This window comes from Anomaloglossus baeobatrachus, chromosome 6 (assembly GCF_048569485.1).
Source record: "Anomaloglossus baeobatrachus isolate aAnoBae1 chromosome 6, aAnoBae1.hap1, whole genome shotgun sequence".
In the NCBI taxonomy this organism is placed as follows: domain Eukaryota; kingdom Metazoa; phylum Chordata; class Amphibia; order Anura; family Aromobatidae; genus Anomaloglossus; species Anomaloglossus baeobatrachus.
In genome coordinates, this window is record NC_134358.1 from 465297364 (window position 1) to 465309332 (window position 11969).

The 11969-nt window shown below is 43.6% G+C and overlaps 1 protein-coding gene across 1 annotated transcript in view; it reads right to left on the reverse strand.

The window, feature by feature from the left end:
- PLCL2 (phospholipase C like 2) overlaps positions 1–11465 on the reverse strand; it is a 296128-nt gene extending 284663 nt beyond the window's left edge. Inside the window, exons 1-2 of the mRNA XM_075315304.1 lie at positions 11380–11465; positions 9730–10206 (exon numbers count right to left, since the gene is read on the reverse strand). Of these exons, the coding sequence (XP_075171419.1) occupies positions 9730–10017 (288 nt within the window). The 5' untranslated portion in view covers positions 10018–10206; positions 11380–11465. The remainder of the gene's footprint in view (positions 1–9729; positions 10207–11379) is intronic.
- Positions 11466–11969: the final 504 nt, after the last annotated feature.

Below are 11969 nucleotides of genomic sequence, written 5' to 3' on the forward strand. Positions count from 1 at the left end.
GACGAAATACTCCATACACTCGAGTACTATTTGTATGAAAAGATCGACAGAGTGTTCCAGCAGGACAACGACCAGAAGGATATGTCAAGATTGGCCAAGAAATGGTTCAAATTACAATGAAATAGAGGTGCTTGATTGACCCCCCCACAGTCCCCAGACCTCAATCCAACTGCACACTTGTGGGTAAAGTTGAAGAAAAAGCTGTATACATACCCAAGTGTGTAGACCAGTATGCACCAACATTTGGAGCGTCTAGAAGAGACCTGGGATCAGATTTCAAACAACACATCCTTGAATCTGATCTGGAGCATGCCCAAAAGGATTCAGGCAGTGTTGAAAGCCAAAAGTAGATTTACAAAAAAAATAACAAAATAATACAAAAATTAAAATTTAGATTTTTAGGAGCAAAAACAGTAACAATGCAGTGACATGCCAAGAATTTGCATAACTAATCATATGCTAAATAGTTGCAAGTGAAATTTATGTATGAGATAGCCGAGATGATTGTCTATAAAATGACGGTAGTGTCATGCTCAAAGCTGCAGTAAATGGTGAGATATGGAGCCTGAAAGGCAAAAGTTCAAAACATTGTTACCCTTTTGCTCATAATAGTACATTGATTTTTATGCCTGGGAATAATGCGTACAGAGAGATTCCCAAACCTGACCTGCGGTTTGCTAATAAATTCACCTGAGTGAGTTTTTGAAGGCACTATGTGCAATTACTTTTAGATCACCGAGCTTCTAAAGGGAGCAATATTACTCTTAGATAAATTAAGGCATTGCTAGGTCCCATCTCGAGTTCCCAAAATTTATGCCAGTCAGTATCTTCGAAAGGATAAATTGTTTACTTCATAGAGAACCTGTCACTAGGTCAAAATTGTCCAGTTTGTCTCTTATTTTATTCCCGCCGATTTCCTCAGCATCCATTTCTTTTTATCCTCCATACCGTTCTAGACATGGGCCTTTTTTATTTAGATCTACCGACCATAAGCAAAGAAATTATGCCAATAAAAAAGGCCCATATCTCCAGAACCATATGGCGAATTAAAAACAAAAAAAACACAAAAAAAAAAACAAAACTCGGTATAACTGGGAACAAATGGATTAAAATGACCTAGTGACTGGTCCTCTTTAAATGGACAAACTTGTCTGGTTCATACTTCATTAGGACACAACAAGGCGCACATTCCACAATCTGTACACGGTTTGTTTCCTCCTTTATGCCATGACAGATTTTTGGCACTCTCCTCCATAAACCTGACTCCAAACTTCTTTTAGCTTCGGCAGGTTTCATTATTTTTAGTTTACCCTGGCTGTATTGCATTTCTGTGATACTCTGTAATACTCTATCTTTACATGTTCCCAATGCGAAACATTGTCCTTCACAAACAGGAAATGCAAAGAGTAGGTACCGGGTGGATGGAACAATACAGAAAATTCTACGGGGTGAGGACCTTACCGTATGGATGATGTTGTGGGGTTGTGTAAACAATATACGGCCAACTTCACCGCACAATGCCTTGTACCGATACACTGCAGAAGTAACGTTGATACGAAAGACGCTAGAAAAATCTCCACTGATCTCTTGACCTTGATGGCAATATCTTATGCGTATTTATATATACACACAGATATCACTGGGAATTTTAATTAAGATTAGTGCTTTAAATAGCTAAAATAAACAAAAATGACTGTTGGACTGAATTACACCAAATGTATTAAAAGATTTCTTTAATAAGTTTGGCACATTTTGGACAATTCTAGAGTCAAAAAGGCAATCTACACAAGCTACAACAAGAGGAGGACCTAAATCTCCAGCATTTTCCGGATTTAAAACTTAAAAGGGAACCTGTCACTAGATTTGTCACTATTAAACTAAAAGAATCCCCTTCTGAAGCTTCTGGGCTGCAATCTATGATGGCGCACCTTGGCCCTGACTTCCCTTGCAGACCCCAAAAATAACTTTATAAAACATGACCGTTACATATGCAAATGACCTGTGTGTCTCAGATGGGCGTGCTCTTTTTCAGCTCCTGTCCCCCCTCCTACCGCTGTTTGCCATCCTCCTTTCTTGATGGGTGCGATGACGCCTCCGTCATCATCCACGTTGCTCTTTTAAATCTCCCGCCTGTGCAGTCATGTCCGCTCGCGCAGGCGCGGTTCGCTCTGCCATATCGCAGGCAGAGCAGAAAACATAGCACCCATCTGAGCCACACAAATCATTAGGATACGTAACGGTCATGTTTTCTAAAGTTATTTTTGGGGTCTGCAAGGGGAGTCAGGTAACAAGGTGCACCTTCATAGAATGCAGCCCAGGAGCTGCAGAAGGTGACACTTTTAGTTTAATAGTGAAAAAACTGGTGACAGGTTCCCTTTAATAAATCGGTCTATAACAGTTGTTGGTCACTCCGAGCACGCACAGAGTACTTCTGATTGTAGCATAATGCAAAACAAAAAAAAAAATAAAAACTTTTTGCTCAATTTGTGACTTCTAAATTTTTGGACCTTCTTGGGGGTCTCAGTTTATAGAAAAATCTTGCACAATTTATTATTAAGCGTGGGCTACATTTACACCATTAAAATTCTCACACTACCAATCTCAAGCACAACGGGGAATACAGCATCTTTTTGTACATAAAAGATCCATAAACATAAAATATGTCCATAGGGAGTATTTATCTAAAGCGGTGCATAAATTACTCTGGATTTTAGAATCCTTATAGACCACTCAAACAGCCAGAATGATCTTTTAAGTATTCAGGCAATAAAAAATTACATAGACGTCAACAGAAAACGGCTCTAACACTTAGCCAGCAGCACATATTTAGGGGACATGTCTACCTGACTCCACAGATTCATCCACCCGCGACGTCCAAAGAAAAATGTATACTGGAACAAACCCAGATGTTTCATGTAACTACTGCAATAACAGAATAAAGGTACAGTAAATCACTCATCCAGCCAATTTTGTAAGGATTTGCAAATAATCCAATATCCCGGATAGTCTATAGACTGTAGATATTTGGCAGCTCCTTTGTAAATTGGCCCGATTTGCAGATAAATACATCATGTTTATGGTCAGCTTTACAGCCAGATATAATTAATTAGCAAAAGGTCCCTCGATTAAGTGCACTAGAAATATACTTGAGCAATTCAGTCACATAAGTGGGTATTTTGTAAATTTTCAATCCAAATAATTAATATAGTTAAAGGGGAAGGGGGGAGGTCTAAGTCTTTCACACTTGCGTTATTTTTTTTTTTTGGCGCAATCTGCTGTCTTGGGAAACAGCGTAATCCATTAACGGATTCCGCTGTTTCCCATAGACTTGCATTGATGACGGATTGTGCCAAAAGTACCTGCGTTGCTTCCGTTGGCCGACGCTCCGTTGCTTCCGCGAGGCGGAAGCAACACTGAATGTAAAGGCCCCGTCACACTAAGCAACATCGCTAGCAACATCGCTGCTAACGAACAACTTTTGTGACGTTGCTAGCGATGTTGCTGTGTGTGACATCCAGCAACAACCTGGCCCCTGCTGTGAGGTCGTTGGTTGTTGCTGAATGTCCTGGGCCATTTTTTAGTTGTTGCTGTCCCGCTGTGAAGCACAGATCGCTGTGTGTGACAGCGAGACAGCAACAACTAAATGTGCAGGCAGCAGGAGCCGGCTTCTGCGGAGGCTGGTAACCAATGTAAACATCGGGTAACCAAGAAGCCCTGTCCTTGGTTACCCGATATTTACCTTTGTTATCAGCCTCCTCAGATCTCACTGTCAGTGCCGGCTCCTGCTCTGTGCACATGTAGCTGCAGCACACATCGGGTTAATTAACCCGATGTGTGCTGTAACTAGGAGAGCAAGGAGCCAGCGCTAAGCATTGTGCGCTGCTCCCTGCTCTGTGCACATTTAGCTGCAGCACACATCGGGTTAATTAACCCGATGTGTGCTGTAGCTAGGAGAGCAGGGAGCCAGCGCTAAGCATTGTGCGCTGCTCTCTGCTCTGTGCACATTTAGCTGCAGCACACATCGGGTTAATTAACCCGATGTGTGCTGTAACTAGGAGAGCAGGGAGCCAGCGCTCAGTGTGCGCTGCTCCCTGTTCTCTGCACGTGTAGCTCCGTGCGGTGGTAACCAAGGTAAATATCGGGTTGGTTACCCGATATTTACCTTAGTTACCAAGCGCAGCATCTTCCACGCGGCGCTGGGGGCTTGTCACTGGTTGCTGGTGAGCTCACCAGCAACTTGTGTAGCGACGCTCCAGCGATCCCTGCCAGGTCAGGTTGCTGGTGGGATCGCTGGAGCGTCGCAGTGTGACATCTCACCAGCAACCTCTTAGCAACTTACCAGCGATCCCTATCGTTGTTGGGATCGCTGGTAAGTTGCTTAGTGTGACGGTACCTTAAGTTAAAGATTCCCTATCCTTCTCTAACTGCTTTTCTATTATTTTTTTTCCCAATTCCTTTTTGATGACGCTTAGTTTGAGAGTCCCAGTGCACGCTGAGATACCCAAACTAAGTGTCATCAGGGGGCAGAGGCTGCGGTCACTGCCACAGCCTCCATACACTCCCTGAAATGAAGCGTTATCAATGATGCTCCTGCGCAATGTGCACAACGACAGTGTGTGCTCTATTGCCAGCTCAGGTCAGCAGTAAGGAGCGGGCAACACAGGACATTCAGTGTGCAGAAACCAGGAGGTCACTTTCAAGGGGACCATTAGTCTCCGCACACCAGTATTCTAACAATGATCTCTGATGCCAACTCATTTCTGATGACTTGAGTCAGCAACAGAGAGTGCGCTGTCATTGTGCACATTCCTCAGGGAATAGCCCAGCCCCTGAAACAAGCGTCATTACCGCAACCTCTGCCCTGTTATGACGCTTTTTTTTTTTTTTTTTCTAGTATCCGAGCATGCACTGGGATTCTCAAACAAAGCAGAATAAAAAGGAACTGGAAAAAAAATTGAAGAGCAGTTAGATAGGGAAGGATAGGGAATTTTTTATTTAAGTGCATCAGAAAATAGTTTAGATTATGGCACTAAAATATGTTACGTTTTTTCACAGATAAAACACAGTACTTGTGAAAACACATAAGAAAAAAAAGTATGTGTTCTATTCCCAAGTGCACTTAAAATAGTGAGCAAAAGCACAAAAAAGTGCAGCCCTCTCTAAAAGGATAAAGGTCCCAAATAAACCATCCTGACCCTCCGGACAAGGAGGCCACAGCGAGAATCAGGGAACAGTGTATTTCCATAGACGAAGCTTAGGGAAACTCAGTCCTGCTCCCAACATCCATCTGGGCTGCCATGTCAGTGAAACTGGGAACCAGTCTAGAAAGGAATGTCTCGGATTTTCGGGGGGGGGGGGGGAGCAGAACCTTCTGGCCATACACTCCACCTGCATCGATCAGGAATGGACCCATAAGGAAAGAGCACCCTGAAAATTCCATGTGACGAGGACACACACAGTGAAACAAAATAAGTTGTGTGGGGTTGCTCAGTGTAAAGCTGACAGGACCCTTGGCCGGGTTTGAAAAATAATCTCAATCCTAGCCATAAAAGGGTGCATGCTCAAAAGAATGATAGTTTACAGTGCTACACAAAAGTGCCATAAACTCAAGTGGGGTTTCCACAACCGTTGAGTTAAGGCATCCCAGGGTCACTTCGCACCTCAGGCTCTCACAATACTCAGTCCATTGCTTTGATCCTCGGTGTCGAGGTTGCCTACTGGATGACTATATAAAGGCCTTGTCACACACACACAGATAAATCTTTGGCAGATCTGTGGTTGCAGTGAAATCATGGACATATTGCTCCATTTGTACACAGCCACAAACCTGGCACTGATTGTCCACAATTTCACTGCAACCACAGCGCTACCACAGATCTACCACAGGTCTACCACAGGTCTACCACAGATCTACCACAGATCTACCTCTGTGTGTGACAGGGCCTTAAGCCAACCAACTTACACCTCGTATCCATTATGTTCTATGGCCCTCTTTCCATTTAATCTTTGAAGATCATTGTTTCTTAATCTGAATTGTGGATTATACTCACTCAAGTGAAAGATAGACAAGGCACTCCCAAAATGCTTTTGCATGAAAATTTATTTATGTGCTTATAACGTTTTCGGTCCTATTTGGACCTTCATCAGTAGAACATATGTAGTGAACAAGGTGCACATGGGCTGTCAGGCGCGGTATCCACCGCTGCATGGGGGCAGCCCCCATGCAGCGGTGGATACCGCGCCTGACAGCCCATGTGCACCTTGTTCACTACATATGTGCTACTGATGAAGGTCCAAATAGGACCGAAAACGTTATAAGCACATAAATAAATTTTCATGCAAAAGCATTTTGGGAGTGCCTTGTCTATCTTTCACTTTATGGCTTTGGAACCTAAAGTGCACCCCAATATCTTGTTGTCACACGGACAGGAGGTGCCATCCCCCTTTTTTCGTTATACTCACTCAAGTGACTGGGAAAAGAAACTGCCAAAATGGAGTAAAATCAATGTTTATTTAAATCTTCCTAAATTAGCAGTAAGCTGTATCAAAGATGGAGAAATAAAAAGAAACATCCAATTACACGTTTCGAGCCATTGTTGGCTCCACTGCTAGCCATGCGGTCCTTGTTCCCAGGGTGAATGAAGCTTTCCATAAAAACAGATGTTACAATGGTGGTAATAACGGATGCAAATTGGATTAAGAACAGTGATAATAATTGGACATTAGGAAGAACAGTACAACAGAATGCACAAATTGTGATTTATAGTTTCACAAGGCCAATATTCACATCGCACTAGATATTAGTGGAGAATGGCAACATTTCGAGTTTTACACGCTTCATCAGGCGCAAAAAGATGAAGCATGAGACATAGACCTTGGTAAAGTTTCTAGGTCAGCGGAGTGATTCCCCAACACTGGGTAATGTAGTTAAGAAAAGAACAGAGCGGCATCGTAATAATAAAAATAATACACAGAGCCATCATTCCCATACGCAAAAAAAAAAAAGACCTAAAAACAATAATGGACATATGAATGAGTATTTTTTGTACAAGCAGACATTCTCTTTGGGGGAACAGTTTTACTCTTTCCTGTCCAGCTCTTTTCACTTATTCTACAGATCAAGCCACATGCTCAGCCAAGTCAAGATGAATGCCTTTCTTTTGGTTTCTTTGAAATGATGATGTATAGTAAAAAAAATGATATTGTGGTACCGCGTCAGCCAGAAAAATCGATTTTAATACTTTTATGCCCAAAGAAGACAAAAGTGTTCCAGGAGTGATACCTTTATTGGTGAACCAGAAAAAAAATATTTGCAAGATTTCAGAGCAGAGAGACTTCTTCTTCAGGCAGGTTTACAAGAGAAAAAAACCTACCTGAAGAAGAAGCCTCTGTACTCTGCAAACTAGCAAATATAATCTTGGGGGGTTAGCCAATAAAAGGTATCACTCCTGGAATACTCTTGTCTTTTTCTAAAAAATATTATATTATAAAAATATTATATTATAAAAATATTTACATTGGCTTCTTTGGAACAAACTAGAAATGTACATTACCGTAAGTGCTAGTTCTCTTTTTTTAAGGACATAGTACCAATTCTCTGGTGACTAATGACAGGTATTCGTGTAAAGCCTAGTAGCCACTAGGGGGCAGAAGTAAGGAGGAAAACATAAAACATAAAACATCTGTAAAGCAAGTAGCACTGAGGGGGAGTACCGGCCCCCAATCATAGAGAAATTATATATATATATATATATATATATATATATATATATATATATATATATATATATATATATATATATATATATATATATATATATATATATATATATATATATATATATATATATTATATATATATAATTTCTTGATTCTTCTGCTTTGAAAGAAAAAACAACTGAGTTGTCAGTGAAATACTATCACTCTTACAACAATGCACAACTCAAAATAAGTAGGGGTGTCAAGATTTACTCAAAACATTACTAACAGTCTTTTTTAATACACGCAGACCAAAAGAAATGACTCCGTTTGGATCACTTTGGTGTCATAGCTTACATTTATAACAGAGCAATCAGTTTTAGAAGACATAGCAGCAAGCCTTGCTAGACCCCAATCATTTATACTGGGGTCAATCAGGTTTTCTTTTGGCTTCAGATTACTTTGAAGACCAAAATAAAATGAAGACTATGCTGGTTTGTTCTTCATAAACACCAGAAACCCAAATGAATTTATTGAAGCTCAGCCTAATAGTAATATGCAAGTATGTACAGACATATCTAGGAATCATAAATGCACCAACTAAAAGTGCACATAAGAGGTTGGGGACAGGGACAATCACAGTGTTACCCAAAATTGTAACTAAAGTGCCATGAAGCCTGGAGTTGTAGGTCTTCAGCGTCTAGCACTCAGTTCCTCTAGTGAGATCCGGTGTATTTGTAAGAGCTGGGCCGACGTTCACACCCATTCCTATGTACTGATGACAAACAACACATTTACACTCAGCAACTTTCACAAACACTATAGGAACGGGGGTGGGACGAGAGAAATGAGTGTTAAAACCGAAAGAGCTTACAGTAAAGCTCCACCAGCTCCAGAAGATGAGTAACTCTCCTGATCATGTAAGATAAGAGGCGGGCAGGTGACCGTGTGAGCCTACGCCAGGAGATACACCCGGGACACACACCGGGAAACATCTCTCCTGGCTGCGAGGAAAGACACCTTTTTCTGAGAGGTGTGGTGTGAGGGAAGCTCCTCGGCACGCTCATGGCAATGTGCGTGTGTAGGGTCACATCCAAGAAGACCAGCTTTACAGTATTTAGAAAACTAAAATGTATCCTCATATTTTGTGATTTCTGGTTCTCAGTTTGTATCTGCTGCCTGCGTGTATGTGTTGTCTGCATATGTGTATACAGGTTCCCCAATCCTACAGCGAACATGGCTACAGGTTTCCTGTATACCTACTATAAAGTAATCAGATCCTTGAACTAGGATACTAGTAATCACAGAGCAATTCTTAGGCTGACAGCCGTTCCATCCGACACTTCCACAGGGGCAAACACTCCACTGAGCGTTCCTGTGTTCTCTTATGAGAAAGCCGCCGACTGACATGTTGGCTGGCAGCCTATCTCCGGGAGAACAATGCGATCAGTAGTCTCAAACTGAACATGTCCAATCGACAGCTCTCCGGACCATCAGTTGGCCAGCGGCCCCATACAGATGGCGATCGGCTGAACCTGTCAATACCGGCGGGTTTAGCTTACTTTAGTCTAATGTGTATGGGGACCTTTACTGGCTGTGCCGGTCACCTACAGGAGGCACTGGCATATCTGCCTCCCATTCAAATCAATAGTTGCCGGATGTGCAGTACCCGGCCGTGGCTGCTATCAGGAGATGGAGCAGCTCCGGAACTAAGCATGTCTGTCCGCCTGCTACCGTCACCGGGAACAGATGATAGGCGGAGGTGAGGCATATCGGACCCCGGCCGATCAGACATTGATGACCTATCCTAAGGACAGGCCATCAATGTACAAGTAGTGGACAACCTCTTTAAGGACAAATAGACACCAACATATAGAATCCCCCAGAGAGCAGGATATTGATCCTCGCAGGCATATTACTGATGATGTTACAGCAGGTACATGCTTCTTCATCACCAGGAGGAAAGAAAAGAAGGACATCAACCGATGACAGGTGACAACCAGCACAGTATAGAGCAGAAAATCCTCTCACCTTGATAATACTACTCCTGCGAGGCAATCCCTGCTTGTCCACCTTGTCGATGCCCGGGCTCTCAGGCTGCGCAGATCCGCTGTCATCTTTGCTATCTGTGCGGGCACAGTCTCCATTGGACACACCGCTGCTAGAAGTATTCTCAATTTTGCACTTTCCTCCATTACCCTCACCACTTCCTCTGTCACCATTGCTTGTAGTTATAGGTAATTTACCATTTGCAGAATCTAACGGCAAGGGCACACTACCCTCGCCAGCCCATCCCCCTCCCCCACCTGGTTCTGCCATGAGGCTGTCAGCAGCAGAGCCTTCTCCTGTACGGCTCTTACTTCTTCTCGCTCTTCTTCAAGATCAGTGCAGACCAGTGTAATCACAGAGCCCGCAGCCCAGGTCCTTTCTTAGGTTGCCTCCGGATTCATCAACCGTAATGTGATAATATAGAAGACACCATTAAATCCAGTCCTCAGCATTGGTTACCTGAAATAATGAAAAAACTGCGTCAATAATTGCAAAACCAATTACATGGATATAAGCGGGTCAACGAGTTCAATTATAACGCCGGGAACATCATTCATCGCAGTGATAAACAGATTTATATCACTAGACACCAACACACAAATATTGTGATACAACGTGACCGGCTGTGCGGGAAATTGTCCAGGAGGTTACAGTGTAGGATACAGGAGTAATGAGAGGGATTGGGGGGCTCTCCTGACCGGGGAGGGGACACAGCTGTCACACACAGCACATGTACAGCCGGACCGCCACACACACCGGTGCCACAACATGCACTAAACACACAGAACATGTATAACACAGACACACAACACTACACATCACACATCGCATATGACCAAAAGACACGGCATACACAAATCACACACAGAACACATTACATATAGAAAACAATCCATCACACATACATAACACATATCACCTATGAACAGAATACACAGCATAGACATATAAAACAACACATCACACACAAAACAATACATCACACATAGAAAACAATACATCATTACACATACGAAGAGAAGACAGCATAAAAACATATACAACACCAATAAATCACACACATACAACACACTATATCACACATACAATACATCACACACACACACCGTATACAGAACATGATACATCACACATACCACATATGATCTGAAGACAGCATAAACATATACAACACCCATAATCACACACATGCCACATACAATACATCACACATACCACAAATGAACAGAAGACAGCATAAATATATCACACACAGAACACGATACATCACATATACAGTATATCACACATACTACATCATAGACATATATACAACAGCCATACATCACAATACATCACCCATCACCCGCACATCCTCAGTATCACACATCAGTGGCAGGCGTCTCCCTCCGTGTCCCCGTGCAGTCGCTATATGACAGCAGTCCGGGCTTTGTGTGTGCAGCATATGCCGCCGGTACCGCACTGCTGTCACCCTGCAGCACGGCTGTGGTCCTGGCTGTGGGCACACATGTGATGAGCTCCAGGACACAGGACTGTCACACGCGGGTGTGCGGCTTCTGCTCCACATCCATGGAGCGGGCTCGTACAGAGAAGCCGCACCGGGCACAGCGGCGCCCCCTCACCAGCACTTACCGGACTCCCGCACTCCCCGGCCGCAGCTGCAGCCGCTACCACCGGCACCCTAAGCAGCCTCTGCACTGCCGGGGTGAAACCACAACACCCGTGGGGGGCGGGGCCTCCGCTGCCAATCACTCTGACACTCCGCCGACAATTGGTTTCCGACCAAACCCGTGAGCTGTCTCGCCACGCCCACCTGTCAGGGCTAAGCTCCGCCCACCCGCGTCCGCAGCGCTAGTCCTGGGTGATTTCTGCATCAGCGAGCAGAGCGGAGTGAGGGTCGTAGTGAGCTCCTCCTCAGAGCTGGGACTGAGCCTCCTAAAGCCCCTAATTACACAAGACCTGGGCGGCGTGACCGGTACATGTCCCATAAATCTGCACGTTTTGGCTTTGACTGGCTATTATTGCACTGAAGTCACATGGTTATTTTAAAACCCGGCTGCAGACGAGCGTATGAACAATCGTCAGCTCAATCCAGAAAACGCAGACGTTTTTCCTCTGATTTTCCTCCGTGTGTGATCTGTTTTCTGACATCTACAGGCATGGCCGAAAGTCACCTGAAATAGTTCCAGAAACTGAAGCATTTCTCCCAGAGAATTACTGCC